General features: G+C 50.3%; 1 protein-coding gene across 1 annotated transcript; it reads left to right on the forward strand.

Moving 5' to 3' along the window:
- Positions 1-7,956: 7,956 nt before the first annotated feature.
- VC83_09491 (uncharacterized protein) lies at positions 7,957-14,041 on the forward strand (the record flags this gene model as incomplete). The annotated part of the gene is made up of 8 exons (XM_024472905.1): positions 7,957-8,089; positions 8,150-8,662; positions 9,314-10,260; positions 10,312-10,724; positions 10,843-12,407; positions 12,430-13,208; positions 13,261-13,910; positions 13,972-14,041. 8 exons carry the CDS (start codon positions 7,957-7,959, stop codon positions 14,039-14,041), a joined length of 5,070 nt encoding a protein of 1,689 aa, XP_024319537.1.
- Positions 14,042-20,052: the final 6,011 nt, after the last annotated feature.

Below are 20,052 nucleotides of genomic sequence, written 5' to 3' on the forward strand. Positions count from 1 at the left end.
TGTTCTCATATGAAGCGGCTCATAGGATCATTATATGTGAGCTCTGCCAGTCAGTCATCTTGCCTGGGCTGACTAGCCAGCAGTGGCACTTGCGGAATGAGCCGCACCGCTTGCTAGGCGATGCCCTGGCAGCTACGATCCGGCTCTTTGAGGGTTATGAGCTTTGCACTGTTGAGCAGCTTAGGCTGAACAAGCCAGGTCGAGATGATGGCTGTAGGCTGATTGAGCGTCTACAGAGCTTTGATGGCTTCTGCTGCTTGCATGCAGGATGCAGCCATTGCACAGTGAGCGAGAAATATATGAAAGAGCACGTGTGGCAAGCACACAAGATCAAGGCGAAAGATCATAAGGTCCAGCCGCTTTGGAAGGGGTGCAAGCTACAGACATACTCTACAGCCAAGGGGCGAATTGACTACTTTGTCGTGACAGAGGAGTCAGACGCGGGCAGTACAGGAGGGCGCACGCGGGCTAGTTGTAACGCTGACTTCTAAACGATAGAAGACACAGAGGTTCTCTTGCGTAAAGGTTTACTTATCAGAGGAGGCAGGGGATCAGACACAAAGGCTTCAAGTAACACGTTACTAGTATATAACAAATACTGTATTGAGTTGAGCACGAAGCTCCTATCTAAGGAAATACTATCTACTTATATAGTGGCGTCGTGCCTAGTGGACTCTTGGGAACTCACTCGAGTCCTCGGAGTCCTGGACTCTTAGGACTATTCTCTCATCCTGCGAGTCCGTCACGTGCCTAGTGGACTCCTGGGAACTCACTCGAGTCCTCGGAGTCCTGGACTCTTAGGACTCTTCTCATCATCCTGCGAGTCCGTCACGTGATACTTTTGGAACTACTATTCCCCGCTGCCCCTCCAGGTACCAGGGCCGGTCTCATGCGACCTCCCTCCTTCCTGTCCTGTAGTTGGCCAGCCTTCTTGTTCCGTCGTAACACTCGCTCCCTTCCCCTGGGCATTCGTCTCGAATCCTATAAGTACGTCCATGTCTCCGGGACTCTGCTGCTCCTCAGCGAGTCCTTCAACATGCAACATGCCTACTGACACTGCCCGCAAACTCCAGGAACGCAATGATCTTGTCCGTCGAATAAAGAACCACGGATACGAACTACCCAAAATGGATTCTTGTTCGAACTGCGTGAGGCGAAACGTTACTTGCGTGTCGTCTCCAAATGATTCACGGCGGTGCGCCGAGTGCGTTCGTCGCAACTTGAAAGAAAAGTGTGACTGTATGGGTCCTGAGCATCCCGACTGGGTGAAGCTCGAACGGGAGGAGGATCGCCTGGATCGCGAAGAGGAAGAAACCCTTTCGAAGTTACTTCGTCTGCGGAAGCAGAAACGCCTCATCCGAACCCGTGGTAAAGATATGCTCCGGCGAGGTTTGAAAACCCTCGACGAGCTTGATGCGGCAGAGGAGGCCGAACGTGTGGCTGCTGAGAAGCGTGACGCTGTTGAGCCCGAGGAACAGGCAGTTAGCGCTGCCTCCTCGTCTGTGACCGGGACCCCCGCTTCCTCCGATCCACTGGCCTACTCCCCTGCATCTTGGGATCAATGGCTGGCGGATGGCGGCGTCGATATTCCTCCAGCAGTTCTTTGCTGATGTTCCTTGTTGGTTCCCACGAATTATCCGTAGGTTCGTAATTTTCCCATTTTATCAAAAACTCTTCTCGACGTCCTACTAACCTTCTGTCTAGGATCGCTTCGACCTCATATTCGATTATCTCATTCTCGGGTTGGAGTTCAGTGTCGGTCGCAATTGGGGTATTTCCTCTTGCTGGTTCCAGTAGTGAGACATGAAATACCGGGTGTAGTCTAGACTTCCTGGGTAGCTGCAGTCTGTAATTAACTGAGCTGACTTTGTTCAATATTTTGAATGGTCCCAATTTCTTGAAGTCCAGCTTTGTGCTTGGTCGTTTCGTTTTGATATGTTTCCGGAGTAGGTATACTTTATCCCCCTCCTTGAAGGCAGGTTCCATACTGCGCTTCTTGTTTGCGTATGCGGCGGATCGTTCATTTAAGAATTGGATGTCCGTCGCAAGTTGTTCGTGGAACGATTTCAGTTGTTCCACCACGATCAGGGCTTGTTCAGCTCGTGATTCATCCGGTCTTGGTTGCCTATATGCTTCTGGCTGGTAGCCATAATTGGCAAAGAACGGTGAGACTTTCGTTGCTTCTGTCATCGCGCTGTTATATGCAAACTGTGCGATGGGTAAGATCTGAACCCAGTTGTCCTGTTGATGATTGACATAGCTTCGCAGGTACTGTTCAAGGGTCTGATTTAATCTTTCTGTTTGGCCATCTGTCTGGGGATGAAAAGCTGTTGATAGCTTATGATTTGTTCCCAGTAGCGCCATCAATGATTTCCAGAATTTCGAAGTAAAGAGCTTGTCTCTATCTGAGATGATTTCTTCTGGCATCCCATGATCGGCTAATATGACTCGAATGAAGGTATATGCGAGCACCTCGGCGTCGCTAGCTTCTAGATATGGTATAAACTTCCCATATTTCGTGAGTCTTTCCGTGATGACGAGGATAGAGTCGTATTCTATTCCTGTTAACGGGTCCTTGGAGGGTGGAAGCTTGACGATGAAGTCCAAAGCTATTGATTTCCACGCTCCTTTTGGTACTGGTGTCGACTTGAGTTGTCCGTATGGCAGGTGCCTATTGGATTTTGACTTGCTGCAAATGTCGCACTCTCTTACCACTGTCTCTACCTGCTTCCTCATACCTGGGAAGTAGTAGTGTCCGGTGATTCGTTCGAAGGTTCGTGTTACTCCCTGATGACCGTGTGCTGGTAACGAGTGTTGTTCTTGCACCAGCGGGCGTCTCATTTGACTTGGGACATACACTAAGCCTTTGTATCGAATCAGTCCTTGTTCGTCGATGGCGAAGTCGCCTTCGACTTTGGACAAGACTCGCTTGGCGCATTCGTCTGTTGCGTAAGCTTTCTTGAGTCTTTCCTCGAGTTCTGTATCTTCGATGACTGAGATCGTCGCTAGTAACTCGTTGTACTGTATTCCTGCATCTGTTTTCTTCAGAATTGCTCTAGGTCTTTCTTCCTTTGGGCCGGCGTAGTCGGTCCGTCTGCTGAGAGCGTCTGCTCTTGCATTCTCGGAGCCCTTGCGATAGGTTATCGTGAAGTTGTAGGCTGCGAGGGTTTCTGCCCAGCGGACTTGTCTGCGGCTTAAAACCTTGGTCGTGGTGAAGTATATGAGGTTCTTGTGATCCGTCCATACCTGCACAGGGTAGGTGGGTCCCTCAAGATATACTCGCCACTGCTCAAAGGCAACGACAATAGCCAGTAGCTCCTTGTCGTGAATGTCGTAATTGAGTTCCGCGGGTGACAGTTTCCTAGAGTAGTACGCGATTGGTTTGAACTTACCGTTCTCGTCTGGTTGATTCAGACATGCTCCAATTGCGAAGTCAGAAGAGTCCGTTTCGAGGATGATCTTCTTTGCAGGGTCAAATGTAGCAAGGATAGGTGCTTCCGTGAACTTCGTCTTAAGTTCCTGGAAAGCAGCCTCTGCCTTGTCCGTCCATTTGAATTCGAGATCCTTTCTGGTAAGCTCCGTGAGTGGTTGAGCTACCTTGGAATATCCCGAGATGAATCTTCGGTAGAAGTTGGCGAAGCCTAGGAAGGCTTGCACTTCCTTGACCGTGGTCGGTGTTGGCCATTCCAACACTGCCGTTACTTTTGCTTGGTCCATCTTGATGCCGTGCGTTCCGATAATGTAACCCAAGAATTCGACTTGGTTTTTATGGAACTCGCACTTCTCTGGTTTGAGGAGTAAGCTGTACTCCTTTAGTTTCTTCAGGACGAGTTTGACATGCTTGACATGCTCCTCCTTGGTTGCTGAATACACCAGGACATCGTCTAGGTAGACAATGGTAAAGATGTCTAAGTATTCGTGCAAAGCATCATTCATCAGTCGTTGCATAGATGCGGGTGCGTTTGTTAGCCCAAAGGGCATGACTTGATACTCGAATAGGCCATAGCGGGTGCGGAATGCTGTTTTCCACTCTTCCCCAGCCTTGATTCGGATCAGGTTGTATGCTCCTCACAGATCTAGCTTACTGAAGATCTTTGCTCCTTGAAATCTATCGTGTAGTTCGTTGATTAACGGCAGGGCATACCTGTCCTTGATTGTGATGTTGTTCAACGCTCAATAGTCCACACATAACCGTAGGGAGCCGTCTTTCTTTGGTACGAAAAGCACCGGACTTCCTGCTGGTGATGTGGATGGTCTGATGAATCCTTTCGCTAGGTTATCATCGATGTACTCCTTAAGTACCTTCAGCTCCTTTTCCGATAGCTGATATATTGGTCCGAACGGTGGACTCTTGTCTTTCTCCAAAGGTATCTCGTGATCCCATGGTTGGTGCTTAGGAAGCGCCTCATTCTTAGGGCCTTCCTGGAATAATTGCTCGTATTCCTTGTACTCCACCGGTATACTCGTCGGTGAGGATGCCTGGGCTAGGTCATCGAGCTCGGAGGTTGCACATAACTCCTTCCGGCCCTGGGAGGGTTTCTCCCGTTGTCGCGTGTCCGTCCGTTGTTCACACGCGCACTGGCTCATCACAACTTTCTCGTTCCACCAGTCGATCTGGGGGTTGTGTTTCTTGAGCCATGGCATACCAAGGATGCATGCATGGTTGTCCATGTGCACGATGTCAAACTGAATCGTTTCCTTGTGCCCGTGTAGCATGACCATTTCCAATGGGACCGTTTTGTGGGTCACCATTCCTTCATTAGTCGAGATGGGCTCTCCATCTATGACCATTAACGGGTATGGTTCGGTTTTCAATTGCGTCTTGAAACCTTGCGTGTCTGCTACTTTCTTTGTCATAAAGTTGCCCGTCGCTCCTGAGTCAATCATTGCTCGGAGGTGTCGCTGTTGTATCTTAGCGACCACATATAGTTGCATGCTGCCCGTCGTGGCGCATAGCTGGTCTGTACTAGGCCTCTTCATGTCGCTCGCCGGTGGCCTACCGTCGAGGACTCCTAGTTTTTTGACTCGTCCGAGGAAGGATAGTATTCATCCGTTTCCAATGGTGGTCCTTGGGGAGATCGTTTCCCTCGCTCTTCTGCTTCGTCTAGCAGATGTGGGTATTTCTCGTATACCTGTTCGCTTTTGATAGGCAAGTCCACTTCATACTGGCTTCGCCTGAGGGCGTGAACTTGCTCTGCGTCTCTGAAGTGTATCCTGGGTGAGGATCGGGGAAACAACTGATTCTGGTGTTTCTTTTTCCAGTGGAGCTTGCAGTCATCTTCGCTGCAATACTCCCAGTAGACATACGTGTGCCAGGGATGATCAGTCTCTGTTGCGTCTGTCGTTGATAGTTCCTGCTGTCCTCTCACCCATGCACTATCTTCCCTCGGAGGCGTGGAGAACGTGTCTAGTTGCTCCATGGCTCTCCTTTCGATGCGTGGAGTGGGTCTCGCATTTTCCCGTCGGAGCATATCTCTGGCTTTCTCGTCGTACTTCTTCAGGGCTCTCCTGCGGTCCTGGTAGTAAAGTTTGACGCTTTTCATATACTTCAGTTTAGCCATATGCTCGACATCCTTCTCCAGTTCTTCCGCTTCTTGGGCTTCCAACTTAGCTACGTCTTGGGACGTGCCAAGCAGCCTGCGGGTATTCGTTAGTTGGTCGTAGTATCTCCAGAGGTCATCCTTGCAGTCGTCCACCTTGCATTTTAACGGAAGTTCCTGTAACAGGTTCCCGTAGAGGTCTTTAAGCATGGGGATTTTCCTCTGGCCATTGGGCTTGTCTCGTTCGGCCCTAATCTTCGCGTGGGCGTGTTTTGCCATGCGTCTTACTACGCTCTTGCACCGTGGACTCATTGGTTCCGTAGGTGCGAGTTCGTCGAAGGTTTCCTGTTCCGAGACGGTGAACGATTCTGCCTCCGACCCTTCATCTGAGCTCTCGTCTTCTGGGGTGCTTTCGCCGTTTATTCCCCAGTCCTGTTTGCTCACAAACGTTGCGTTCAACTGTCCTGTCCAGGTGGCATTGAGTTGTTTGCCGACTTTGCGTCCGCCGTTCCCTTTCTTTGGCTGTCTGCAGTCTCGGGCCATGTGGCCTGGCTTGTCGCAGTTAAAACAGAGTCGTTCCTTGAATTGTCTGTCTTTCTTAGGGTCACGGGGTCGTCCAGGTTTGAACGTGGCATCGAGTTCCATTGGGTCCGACCAACGGTTGTCTCGCGGGTGTTGATCCCGTCGTCTGCCCTCATTTCCCCGGTAGGGGTAACTTTTCTTTGGCTTGTCATAGGTCCGACGTTCCTTCTGGAATTCGTATAGTCGATTGTCGATTCGGACCGTATGTTCGATTAGCGCTACCATGTCCGTTGGTTGTTGTTCCAAACGGGCAAGTTCCATACGTATATGGCTCTTCAGCCCACGTCGGTAGTGGCTGATGAGTGCGCTGGCGTCCCATCCTGTCTGATTACCGTATCTCTGGAATTCTGTGGAGTATGTGAGGGCGCTGCCAGTCTGCTTAAGTGCAAACAGATGGTCTTCTGCGGTCTTAATCTCATCGATGTCTCCGAACATGCGTCGGATTTCCTTACAGAATCCATTCCAGCTGCCAAACATAGTCTGCGTAGTTGTCATGCTTCCATTGGTACTTTCATATTTGAAATAATCCTTGAGGAATGGTTCGATCCATCGCAGGGCTTCCCCCCTAAGGTAGGATGCAGTCCACAGGGCATAGCTCTCCTGGGTGGGAAACTTCTCGTCATTGAAGTGCTGGTACAGTTCGACCTGTAGCAAAAACACCTCAAGTTCCTTTCGGTTGCCGGAGTAAGTGTCGGGCAACTTGACGCGTAGAGTTTCCTTGAGTTCGTTGATGGTGGGTGCATCGGGCATCTCTTCATTCTCAGGCTTAGACCTCTGAGACGAAGTTGGCGTGGTGGGGGTTTTCCCCTTCGAACTGACGACAGACATGTTGCTTTGTGTGTAAGCCGGTACCTCGTAGAAGTGGTGCTCAAAGTGTAACGCTGACTTCTAAACGATAGAAGACACAGAGGTTCTCTTGCGTAAAGGTTTACTTATCAGAGGAGGCAGGTGATCAGACACAAAGGCTTCAAGTAACACGTTACTAGTATATAACAAATACTGTATTGAGTTGAGCACGAAGCTCCTATCTAAGGAAATACTATCTACTTATATAGTGGCGTCGTGCCTAGTGGACTCTTGGGAACTCACTCGAGTCCTCGGAGTCCTGGACTCTTAGGACTATTCTCTCATCCTGCGAGTCCGTCACGTGCCTAGTGGACTCCTGGGAACTCACTCGAGTCCTCGGAGTCCTGGACTCTTAGGACTCTTCTCATCATCCTGCGAGTCCGTCACGTGATACTTTTGGAACTACTATTCCCCGCTGCCCCTCCAGGTACCAGGGCCGGTCTCATGCGACCTCCCTCCTTCCTAACCTTATGTCTCTGCCGTTGGACGCCCAAAGGCATCCATTTTAGGTTAGATGTGGCCCGTGCACTTGTCTTGGCACTAGTTGCCGATGGGCGCACAACGGCATTCTCTAGGGTTACGTTTTATATGGATTACTATAGCTATTACCATCAATTCCATCATGGCAGAACGTCAGAGCATCAATTCCATTCAAGTTCCAGTGACTTTGAGCCATCTGATCCAACTAAACGTTGAGTATAAGGTGTTGGTTTGTTTGAGTGCACATTGCTGCAAAGCAGTTAGCGGTGTAGGACTAACTGAGCACTTCCGCAAAATCCATAAGGAGAAACTGGAAGTTCGAAAGCAGATACAGCACTATATTCAGAGGGTTCCATTTGATTATAATTATTCAACTATCCAATTACCAGTTGATGGACTACCACCACAGCCAGTTATTCCAATAGTTGATGGATTCCAATGTCAGCATTGTAGGTATTATACAATCAGTCGAAGAGTAATGAAGGATCATGGCCGAAATAAGCATTCAATGAAACGGGTGGATGACAACCAGTTATTCCAGGCTGTACGGCTGCAGACATGGTTTCGAGATGGAAAGGAGCGATATTGGGTTGTGGATGAGAGTAGACAGGCTGAAGGAATGCAAGCGACGCATCAATTGAGTAAGTTGGATTCTGGCAATCTTTATAGTAATCATTATAGTAACCAGCTGATGATATTAGTACGCGACGTTGGAGAGCAGTCTAGCGATGATGTTAGTGAGGAAGAGCAAGCCAGCAACCAGGAAGGCGATGCTGAGGACCAGATCATACGCGACATCGAGCAGTGGAAGGAGGCAGCACAGGAGCGCAGGTTGACACTGCTAGCCAAGCCCGCGGCTGATGAGCTAGACCCATGGCTACGATACACTGGGTGGAACGAGGTTCTTCAGGAGTCACAGGTTGATATTATCCAGACGTACAAATACGCGCGTGAGCCAGAGGAGAAGGAGACCAAATTACAACGACTGTTACGTGCATGGGATCGGATTCTTGAACGCTGTCTTGATACGCTAGCAAATATGGACCACAAGGATGTACTAAAGTGGTGGGCATCACCAAAGAATGAGGTTGCGAGCCAGCATCCATTCGAGCTTCACCAGAGCGTTCAGTCGGTTCATAAGTGTAGTGCAGTATGGCAGAGGTTCATCTGTTACATGATGAGGACGGCGACAGTTGACTGGGAGGATGATACAGGTATGTGGATGGTTACTATGGTGGTTACTATGGAAGAGGCAAACCCATCTGCGCAAAGCGCACGGCGTCAACGAGTGTGGAGGGTTGGGTGATAGGATATATCAAACCCAGACTCGTGTGGGTGTTTACTATAGTAGTTACTATAGAAGACCCCAACCCATCCGCGCGAAGCGCACCAGCGTCCCGCAACGTGTGTGGAGGGTTGGGTGGTAGGATATACCAAACCCAGACCCGTGTGGGTGTTTACTATAGTAGTTACTATAGAAGACCCAAACCCGTCCACGCGAAGCGCACCAGCGTCTTGCAACGTGTGTGGAGGGTTGGGTGGTAGGATATATCAAACCCAGACCCATGTGCGCGAAGCGCACAGCATCACGAAACGTGTGTGGAGGGGGTGGGATATATCAAACCCAAACCCATCTGCGCGAAGCGCACGGCGTCACACAACGTGTGTGGAGGGTTGTGTGGTAGGATAAATCAAACCCAGACCCATCTGCGTGAAGCGCACAGCTTTACACAGTGAGTAGATGGTTACTATAGTAGTTACTATAGTATATAACCCAAAACCATCTGCGCGAAGTGCACATTGGCAACGTGTGTGAAGGGTTACTATAATGATTGCTATAATATTTACTATACTGACTTCATTAGAAACTGGCGTGGAATTCACCCATGCTCAGTGGCAGTCAATCCAACAGATCCATACGCACTTGCAAACTGAACCCAATAATGAAGACGATCAGGATCCATTACTCACAGCCGAATTGATGCGACTGTGCATGCTAGTCCTGATGCAGGACACTAGCAAGATTGGGCTGTACGAGTCACCATTGATGCATTACTTAGCTGTTCGTGGGATCGATCCACTTACCAAATCGCTATATCCACCACTTGCATACACACCAATACTTGGACGTGTGTTATGGATCACACGGCTGCTTATGCTTGAGATCGCAGTACCATTAGAGCCATGGCCAGAATTAAGACTCCAGAGCAAAGAGGATATTGAATCAATTCCCGAGCGAATCCACAAGCTACGGAGGACCCATCTCTGTGAAGGCTCATTCTCACCAACGTCAAGCATCTTGAGTCAATTAGCTATGGGGAAGAAGTATAACCAGCTGCATGAGTCGCCAGCGAACATCCACTGGTCACGCGATGAACAGACGATTTATTATCTTGGAATGGGAGTTGAGCTTGAAAAGGTTAGGGAAATGTGCCATGACTTGATAGGATTACTACAAAGATTACTATACAATCTGGCGTTTGATTCAGAGCTGCCCATGGTAGATTTGAGCCAGATCGTTGACAGCATGGCTTGGAACACGAAATTTCGACAGTCTGAGTACAGCTTCATCAACCATGTTAAGAATCGAGAGCGTACGGATGTAGGTTATCAGTATCTGCTTAAACGTGCAAGGAAGGGAAGCAAGGAGTGGCAGTTGCTTCAAAGAGCAGGCGATGGATCATACAAATGGAACGACTCACAGAAGCAGGCGTACTTGAATCAAGAGCGTCAGTTCTTACGAAAGTTGATGGTTACTTTGCATGTCACAGGTGGCCAGCCAGCTCGAGGACCAGAGATTGGATCGATCAAGGTTAGTAACAGTGTGTATTCAGTGCGGAACATATACGTCATTAATGGGCAGATGTGCTTCTTAACCATGTACGATAAGGCAAGAAAGAGGAGGGGAAACACAGATTACATTGTTCGGTTCTTGCCCAATGAGGTCAGTCAAGTGTTAGCACAGTACTTGATATATATCCGACCATTTGGCAGGGCATTAGACCAACGAGAGTCAGAGTACTTGTTTGGTGATAATCGAGGGCCATGGGCAGGAGAAGAGCTCACGCAAGCTTTAAGCAAGGCAACAAGTAAGGGGCTAGGTGTACGGTTGACAGTGCAGAGCTGGCGACACGTAGCCATTGGAATTGCTGTATGGCATTTACTACGAGCAAGCAAGACGTGGGAGAAGGACGATGAAGAGGATGAAGGAGAGTTTGCAGAGGGTGATGATGAAGAAGAGTTGGAGCAGAACACATTCCGACATATCATGGTTAGGTGAGTTTATAGTAATGATTATAGTAAGCGCTATTTATGGTAGTACCATAGTATGGTACTATTGTTTATAGTAATTATTATAGTAATCATTATGGTAATTAGTACTAACATTAAACAGACAATCAGGGCATGGGCAGAGAGTAGCCCAAGCTCATTATGCAGTTGACGGAGCATTCTTGCATCGACTAGGCCCAGAGTTAATCACAGCATATGAGCAAGCTTCAGTAGCATGGCACGAGTTGTTAGGGTTGGCACAGGCTGAGGGGAAAGGAAAGCATGGGCGACAAGCCAGCCAGCAATTAACACCAGTTGGCATCAAACGAGAGAGGAGAGAGAGCAAGCATGGGGTGAAGGCAAAGGCATTAGATGGGTTGCGACGGATCTATGGCCCACAAGCGCAGCCACGATCTGAAGGACAAGCTGCAGCACTACAACTTGTTCACCAGCCCCCAGTCACATCGATTATCGTGTTGCCCACAAGCAGTGGCAAGTCAGTGCTGTTCTTTTCAGTGGCTGCCATGGCTGTTGACCAGACAGTGATTGTGGTCGTTCCATTCACAGCACTAGTTGAAGATATCGTGGCTCGAGGACAGGCTGCTGGGCTGCACTGTAAAGAGTGGAGCTATAGTAATCATTATAGTAGTCAAGAGTTGGTGCAGCTGCTGGTTGTCAGTGCTGACCAGGCCGTCAGTGGGCAGTTTCTCCACGAGGCTAAGGGGTACGAGTTGAATGGGCAGCTAGCTCACATGTTCTTTGATGAATGCCATGTTGCATTTACAGATACATCATATCGAGAGCGGCTTCGAGAGCTGTGGAAACTACGGTACTTAAAGTGTCCATTTACAGCATTAACAGCCACATTGATGGTTGAGCTAGAAGATGTATTACGAGACAGGCTATTAATTGAGGATGCAGTACTACTACGACGGAGCACTGCACGGCCGACCATTCGATATCAGGTGCAGGATAGTAAGGAAGAAGCAGCATCTGCGGTCGGACTTCGATTACTAGAAAGACTACTATACTTGCCAGATGGGAAACGTGGAGTGGTTTATGTACGGAGCTATGCAACTGGCGACTTAATCAGCAGTGCTTTAGAGTGCTCATTTTACAAGGCACGCGCAGATGATAAGGGCGAAACACTACAGAAGTGGGCTCAAGGAAGTGGAGGATGGATTGTGGCGACAGGAGCATTAGGGACAGGAATTAATATTCCAGGGATCATATATGTGGTGCATATTGATAGGCCATATGGATTGACGAGCTTTGCTCAACAGTCAGGAAGGGGAGGAAGAGAGGGAGAGGTTAGTGAGTCGATAATCGTCACACTAGTACAGAGTGTAGGGGTAAAGAGTCAAGGGTTGATGAGCGAGTATTCAGTGGAGCAGGTGGATGAGGATGCAATGACGGAATATATCCAGAGCAGGGAGTGCAGGCGAGTAGTATTAGGGCACTACTTTGATGGGGTAGTAGAGGGAGTGAGCTGTGTAGGGTCGGACAGCGTGCTATGCGATTTGTGTTTGAGCCTACCCCTAGAAGCGGCCGTATCTGTAGTGCAAATTGGGAATCCCCACGCGAGCGACCCCTGTCGCTCGCGCGCGCACGGGCCATTGTGGAGCGATTATTGTGCAGCAAATTGGGAGACCCCCGGGACGGCGCAGGCGCATCAAGCACGCATACAGAGTATGCAACGAAGGGCGAATAGCGCACACACACCGCTCGCGCAAGGGAAGGATGGCGGCCAGCTTCTCCTACCTCGCAACTCACGGGGTGCTGCTCTGCCGCGACTGCGGGACCTGCCTCATGCCCGCACGCGCCAGCCAGGAGTGGCACCTGAGGCACCCACCCCACGACCTCAAGGGGCCGGAGCTGCGCACCCTGCTCGACCTCTTCGCGACGCATGAGCTGCAGCCCCCGGGACAGGTCGCCCTGCCAGACCAGCCCTGCATCGCCATCGAGGGACTGCGCCGCCATCCGGCATTCTCCTGCATCCTCTGCGACGACAGCCGGCCGACCCTGACCCGGTCCGGGCCGGCCATCAGGGCGCACGTGTCCCGGGAGCACGGGCAGAAGCCGTCGCAGCAGAGTGAGGGTGGCGCGTGGCAGAGATGCACGGTGCAGACCTTCTTCGCAAAGACCGAGCATGTCCGGTACTTTGTGGTTACAGACGACGACAGGGCGGAAGGGGACGCAGCTACTGCCGCCATCGCCCTCGAGCCGCAGGAGCAGGCCTTCTTCGACCTGGCCGACGCGGACGCGACCATGGTAGCGGACGACATCAAGACGGAGGGCAACAAGGTGCACGGCTTCGACAGCCACCCCTCGGCTGCGGTCCCGTGGCTGAGGCGGACTGGCATCGAGAACCACGTGCGGGGCCTAGAGAAGGACGAGATGCACGCCTCCTTTGCACTGCCGAAGAGCGCAGATGAGGGAGAGCCCGAGCTGTTCCTGATGCTCGAGGTCATGGACGAGATCCTCGCTGAGGTGCACGGCTGGTGCTTCGACGGGCCGGACTGCATGATGACGTGCGAGGCAGCTCGCGCTGAGCCGCTTCCATGGCGCCCCTACCTCATCGGCACCAGCCAGTTGCAGGGCAGGCAGGGTGCGCGGCTTCGACCCCAAGAAGGAGCCATCCACACTGCGCACAAACTTTGGGTACTGGAAGCAGTTCATGGCGTACTGCTACCGCGTCGCCTACTGCGGCAGCCACTTCACGCCACCTCTGAGCGCGGACCAGGGCAGGTGCCCCGAGGACCGGATCCGGCTGACGGACGAGCAGACGACAGCTTGGGAGGCCGCCCTGGAGTGCGCTGCCGACGGAGACCGCTTAGCGCTGAACGACGCCCTCCGATCCCTCTGCATGGCCCTCGTCTGCCACGAGTTCGGCGGCGACCGCTTCAGCTCGCCGCTCCTCAGCTTCTGCGCGATGCTGAGCGTCAAGCCACGCACCAAGTCGTGGAAGGAGCCGGGCAACTTCAACAGCTGCCTGTCCGGCCTGATCTGGGCTGTGCAGCTGCTCATCTTCAGCACGGCCGCATACCTCGAGAGGTCGGGCGCCGGCAGCACGCTCGAGCACATCAACAGCATCTGCGAGCAGTACCTGCGGCCGGACACGGAGACGCCCATGGGCGAGATACTGGGCTGGTGCCTGCTGCTGTTCGCGGTGTCGAAGGACGGAGTGTTAGGGTTAGTTAGAATGACGTGGATGTGTTCCTGTCATGGTGTGGGCAGGTGGCCGAGTTTGCAGGTGGGAAGGGCATCTGGGGGGTAAAGATCGCAGCAGCAGCGCTGCTCGAGTTCGAGGCATATTAAACTAGCGAATGGGTGTTCGACTGGTAGCGCCATGTATTTATAATATAGACTGTAGCCATAGAGCCATATTAATTATGTCGTGAGTTGAGAAATATTATTCTCTGCAATTTAAATAAATTGGAACGGATTATAATAATCACACTCCTCGACGAGATATGAACTGCATTAAATTACTGACGATGACACATACCGCCAATACATATGATATTATTACAGCAATATAAGCTGTATATTAAACGTCGAACTCGAGATGTAGGGTTGACATCTTTTTAAGGTTTTCGCCTAACCGCGTTTGGTTGTGACACTCCCGAACATTGATCGTTGCTATGTTTAGGGCATGGGCTGCCCCCTCCCCATCACCCCCAATTAATCGGAAGCGTTTATAGACCCCCATAGCTCGAATACCAGACTAGCCCTTGGGATATTTCGAGGCAATACTCTAGTTCTGATACTCGTACGATTATCTTATAATTACATACCCAGGTGAGACTGGCAAGGACGAATCCCAACATGCAACTCCCATGTCCACACCACTGCCATGGCCTCTCCCGACCAGGGTTAGAAGATGGGGCATTTTTTAACCGAGATCGCCATTTTCTTAGCGAGATGCCATCAAATCCATCCCCCTTTTCATGTAACTGCGTAGCCCTCGCCCAGACGAACGCAGCCATGCTCCTCCCGGCCTCGGATCTCGACGTTTTTTTTTTCAACCCAATTTTGATGGGGTGGTCAGTCATGTGAGTTGCCACGCAGCTAGCGGGCGTGGCTCGTCTCAGTCTATATCAGAACTTCTACCGTCAAGTCCAAACTTAGTCCTTTACACATTTTTTCCTTCTCGCGCGGCAACCACCCGGCATTTCTTCACACTTTCTTCACGCCAGCACACAGCTCAGTCTCGAGTGGCAGAGGGGCACACCATCTTGTGTCATCTGTCTTTGGGGATCCTAGACTATACCATCTTATAGTGAGGTACCATCAAAACCTGAGCTCTCGCAACAACCACCCAACATTTCTTCACACTTTCTTCACGCCAGCACACAGCTCAGTCTCGAGTGGCAGAGGGGCACACCATCTTGTGTCATCTGTCTTTGGGGATCCTAGACTATACCATCTTATAGTGAGGTACCATCAAAACCTGAGCTCGCGCAACAACCACCCAACATTTTTCCACGCTTTCTTCACGCCAGCACACAGCTCAGTCTCGAGTGTCAAGAGGGGCACACCATCCTGTGTCATCTGCCTTTGGGGATCCTAGACTATACCATCTTATAGTGAGGTACCATCAAGACCTGAGCTCGCGACACCATGCCACCAGTACCCTCCATCCAGAAGCGCCACCAGCACCACACAGCCCACTCGCCATATGAGTGGAAGGAGAGGAGGGAGTTCTCCCATAACTGGAAGGCCAAGTTCCGCGGCAATGCCCGGGTCATCACCACAGACCTCGCCTGGACCAACCTCATGACGCCACCCAACCCCAAGGTCACCACCACACTGGAGCAGGGCCTCGAGCTCAGCAAGCACCTCACGCTGCTCCAGGGCATCCCCAAGGATGGTGGGAAGGATGGCCTCGACATCCAGCCCGTCACCGTCTTCAACTCTGCTGACAAGGACCCAGAGCAGCTCCTCGTCTACATGAGGGGGGGGCTGAGCCTCCCGGACAGGAACAAGGGCCTCTGCCGCCTCATGGCTGGTGCCATTGAGCAGTACACGGAGCTCGCGCCACCCCCCAAGCCCAGCAGTGACAAGAGGCATGAGATGGAGCAGGCCAGGAAGGCTGAGCGCGAGGGGAAGAAGTGGGGAGTCTACCACCTTGGGTTGTGGCACGCCACAGGCCAGACAAATTCGCCTCCCACCATCTGCTCTGACATGCGCAGGACTGGAAATGGCTTCGGGGCCACCCTGGCCCTCTACAAGAAGATGGCCCCCCTCGCGCAGACCATTGGGAGGCTCTTCCAGGAGATCGATCCCAGGGCCTACGAGCAGTACAGGCAGAACTACCTCCGCGAGTGTGCAGCCACGCCTGAGCTGGAGGTCTTCAAGTTCAGCAACAGGAGCTGCTGGCACTGCCTCGCGATCCTGATAAACGCCCAGGTTGGGCCACACAAGGACAACCACGATGTGCTGGATGGCTGGGTTGCGATGGCCTGCTTTGGAGAGTTCGAAGGAGGGGAGCTGTGCCTGCCAGCCCTTGGTTATAAGATTCCCTTCCAGCCAGGGGATGTTGTCCTGTTCCGCTCTGCAGTCCTCGAGCACTGGATCGCACCCTTCGAGGGCACGCGCTACTCCTGCGTCTTCTTCACGAAGCAGAGCAACTGGCAGCCAGGTGAGGAGGAGTAGGGAGCTTGTCCCATGGCCCATTTTCGAACTCACGTTCTTGCAAGGACTGTAAGTTGACAGCCTCGCGACCGATGTAAATGTTCGCTGACGTCTCTTGTGCAGCTTTGCAAGGGGAACAAATTGACGTACTCTGATTGTTGATCAGACTTCAGATGGTGGAGACATTCCGGTTCTAGTCGGGCGATGCATGGGAGGGGTGGTTGGGGGGGGCATGTTATAGGATGGATTGTAAGAACCTGACGCAGCATGCAGACGGTGCGTTCGATGTCGTTAATAAAAGAGATTTGCAAGACGAATCAAATGACGTCCTCCGATTTGTGATATGAGTTGAGACGGGTGAGATATTGCAGATTTCGCTGGGGCATCAGTGGGTGTGGTGGAGCACCTACTTTGAAGGATTATAACTTTTGCAGCTACGGTCGAAAGCTAACGTTCGGTATCGTCATTGAAAGAGATTTACAAGAGGAGTCGAATGGCCTCTTACGATTTTTGATACGGCTTGAAACAAGTAAGTTATTTCGGATTTGTTGGGCCGGGCCCAGGAAATGGGGCCCCATGGCAACATGTGAGAAGGATTCCAACTTTTGCAGCGACGGCCGAAACTTAACGGTCGGCATCGTTAATGGAAGAGATTTACAATGGGAATCGAATGGCGTATCCCGATTTGTGATCCGAGTTAAAATGGTGAAGATATTTATGATTTAGACGGGCAGCAGTGGGTAGGGGCAAAGGGGTTCTACATATGAGACGTGGTATAACTTTTGCAGCGGTGCGCAGAACTCAACGTTCGATAGCGCCATTGAAAGATAATTGCAAGCAGAATCGAATGGCCTCCTCCGATTTTTGATACGAGTTGAAATGATTGTGTTATAACGGATTTCGATGGGTGATTAAGAAGAAGAGGGCATGGAACGGGAAGTGGTATAAAACCCGGACCGAGAGGCAAGGCGTAACGTTCGATGTCGTAATTCAAAGAGATTTACAAGGGGAAGAAAATGGCGTCCTCCGATTTCTAATACGAGTAGAAGTGAGTTAGTTATTGCGGATTTAAACGGATGGTTGGTGGCAAGGGGGCCAGTGGACCTTAATTTTCGAAGGCCAATAACTTCTCAATCGACAGACGGAATCTAACGTTCAACACGGCAAATTGAAGCGCGTTTCAAGAGGAATAAAATGGCGTACTCTGAATTTCAGTACGATTCAAATTGGGTTGGTTATTTCGGATTTTGGTGGGTGGTAGGTGACAGGGGGTGGAAGGGAGGCATAGTTCTTGAGGGGTGATAACTTTTGAAGCGACAACCCGATCTTAACGTTCGTCATCGTCAATGATAGAGAATTACAAGGGGAATCAAATGGCGTCCTCCGATTTTTGATACGAATTCAAACGGTGGAGATATTCCGGATATGGTCAGGCGGAAGGGGGGAGGAGGGTATGTCAGATGAGGGGCTATAAGTATTGCAATAGGCGGCCGAATTTATCGTTCGGCATCACGTCTGAAAGAGAATTTGGAGGGGAACAAAATAGCGTCTTCATAATTTTGATATGATTTGAAACGAGAGAGTTATTTCGGATTTAGACGACTGGCAATGGGTGGGGGGGGCAGGTATAAGGAGAGCAATAAGTTTTGCAGTAAGCAACAGAATTTATCGTTCGAGGGTGGTATTAAAAGAGGATTGCAAGGGGAAGGGAATGGCATCTTCGTATTTCTGATACGATTTGAAACGAGAGAGATATTCCGGATTTAGACGGGTGGTGGTTTGGGGGGGTTCCAGGAAGACCCGATTTTTATCCCCAAGTATAACATGTGCAGCAACAGACAGAATTTATCGTTCGACATCAGGAAATGACGAGAAATACGAGGAGAAGAGAATGGTGTCTTTAGGGTTAGGGTTACAAATTGAAATGGGTGAGTTACTTTGATTTCCGTCGGGTGGCAAAGGTAAGGCAGCAAATATATTGAGTGAGGTATTATAAGTTATGATAGAGGTGATGTATAAGGAGCGTTCGATATCGTTAATAGGGTAGTTTTTGAAGGGGAAGAGAATGGCTTCTTCGGAATTTTGATACGAGGTGAAATGGAAGGCGAATTTCGAATTCAGTTGAGTTTGGGGGGGGGGGGGGGGGGGGCAGTTATTTTGATGGGAATGAGGGGAAGTAAGGGGACATTGTAGAGGAATAGTTTGATATCGTCAATAGGGTAGTTTTGCAAGCGGAAGAGAATGGCTTCTTCAGAATTTCGAGGGCAGTTATTTTGATGGGAATGAGGGGAAGTAAGGGGACATTGTAGAGGAATAGTTTGATATCGTCAATAGGGTAGTTTTGCAAGCGGAAGAGAATGGCTTCTTCAGAATTTCGATACGAGTTGAAATGGGGGACGAATTTCGAGTTGGTGTGAATAGGGGGTAGGATATATAAGGGAATAATTATAACAGATGAGAATATAGTTTTGGGAATAAGATAGGGAAATATATCCGAAAATAATATCGTTAATAGAGTAGTTTTACGAGACTTACAAAATAGCGTTTTCAGAATTTTATTACAAGTTTAAATAAGGGAGATAATTCGATTTCGGTCAAGTAGGGGGGGGGGTGTGTTTTTGAGTTGGGGTGACGGGAGGTGAAGGGATGTTATAGGGGTAATTTTTGGAGAGGAAAAGAATGGCGTATTCAGAATTTTGATACGAGATAAAATGAGAGACGAATTTTGAATTTGGGTGATGGAGGGGGGGGTTATATAAAGGCAGTAATTATAATGGACGAGATATATTTTTGGGAATAAGATGGGTCAATAAAAGGTTTAATATTGTTAATAGGGTAGTTATATGAGACGAACGTAATGGGGTTTTTGGAATTTTGATAGGGTTTTATATAAGGGAAACGGGGAGTGAAATGGGAAGTGAGAGGCAGTTAGATGGGGAGTTGGGAGGTTTGAACAGGAAGTGAGTTTTAATGAAGCGAGAAGTAAAATGGGAAGTAGGGAGAGGGAGTTAAATGGGGAGTGGTAGAGTTTAAAGGGAGAGTGGGAGGAGGGAAAGGGAGTTAAACGGGGAGTGGTAGAGTTTAAAGGGAGAGTGGGAGGTGGGAAAGGGGAAGTGAAGTAGGAAGTGAGAGAGGGGAGGTGGAGTGGGAAGTGAAGTGGGAAGTGAGAGAGGGTTGAAGATGAAGTGAGAGTTGGGGAAATGGGAAGGGAGAGGATAGTATGGGGGATAAACGGGGAAGTGAGAGGGTGGTAACAGGGAGTTTAGGGTTAGGGAGTAAATGGGGAATGAATAAGGGTGAAATGGGAAGTAAGGATGGTTGAATGGTGAGTGAGAGAATAGTGAAGGAGTGTGGTAGGGATGAAGTGTGAGTGAGAGTTAAGGAAGGGTGGGTGAGAGGGTAGAGAAGTGTGAGTGAGAGGGTAGAGAAGGGTGAGTGAGAGTGGTAAGGTTGAAGGGTTAGTGAGAGTGTTAGGGTTTAAGGGTGAATGAGAGAAGGGTGAATGAGAGAGGGGTGAGTGAGAGAGGGGTGAGTGAGAGGGGCGTGAGTGAGAGGGGCGTGAGTGAGAGAGGGGTGAGTGAGAGGGGTGTGAGTGAGAGGGGTGTGAATGAGAGGGAAGTGTAAGTGAGAGGAGTGTGAATAGGGAGTGTGAGTGGGGAGTGTGAGTGGGGGAGTGTGTTAGGGGAGTGTGTTAGGG

The sequence above is a fragment of the Pseudogymnoascus destructans genome (genome assembly GCF_001641265.1).
Source record: "Pseudogymnoascus destructans isolate 20631-21 unplaced genomic scaffold scaffold_53, whole genome shotgun sequence".
Lineage (NCBI taxonomy): Eukaryota > Fungi > Ascomycota > Leotiomycetes > Thelebolales > Thelebolaceae > Pseudogymnoascus > Pseudogymnoascus destructans.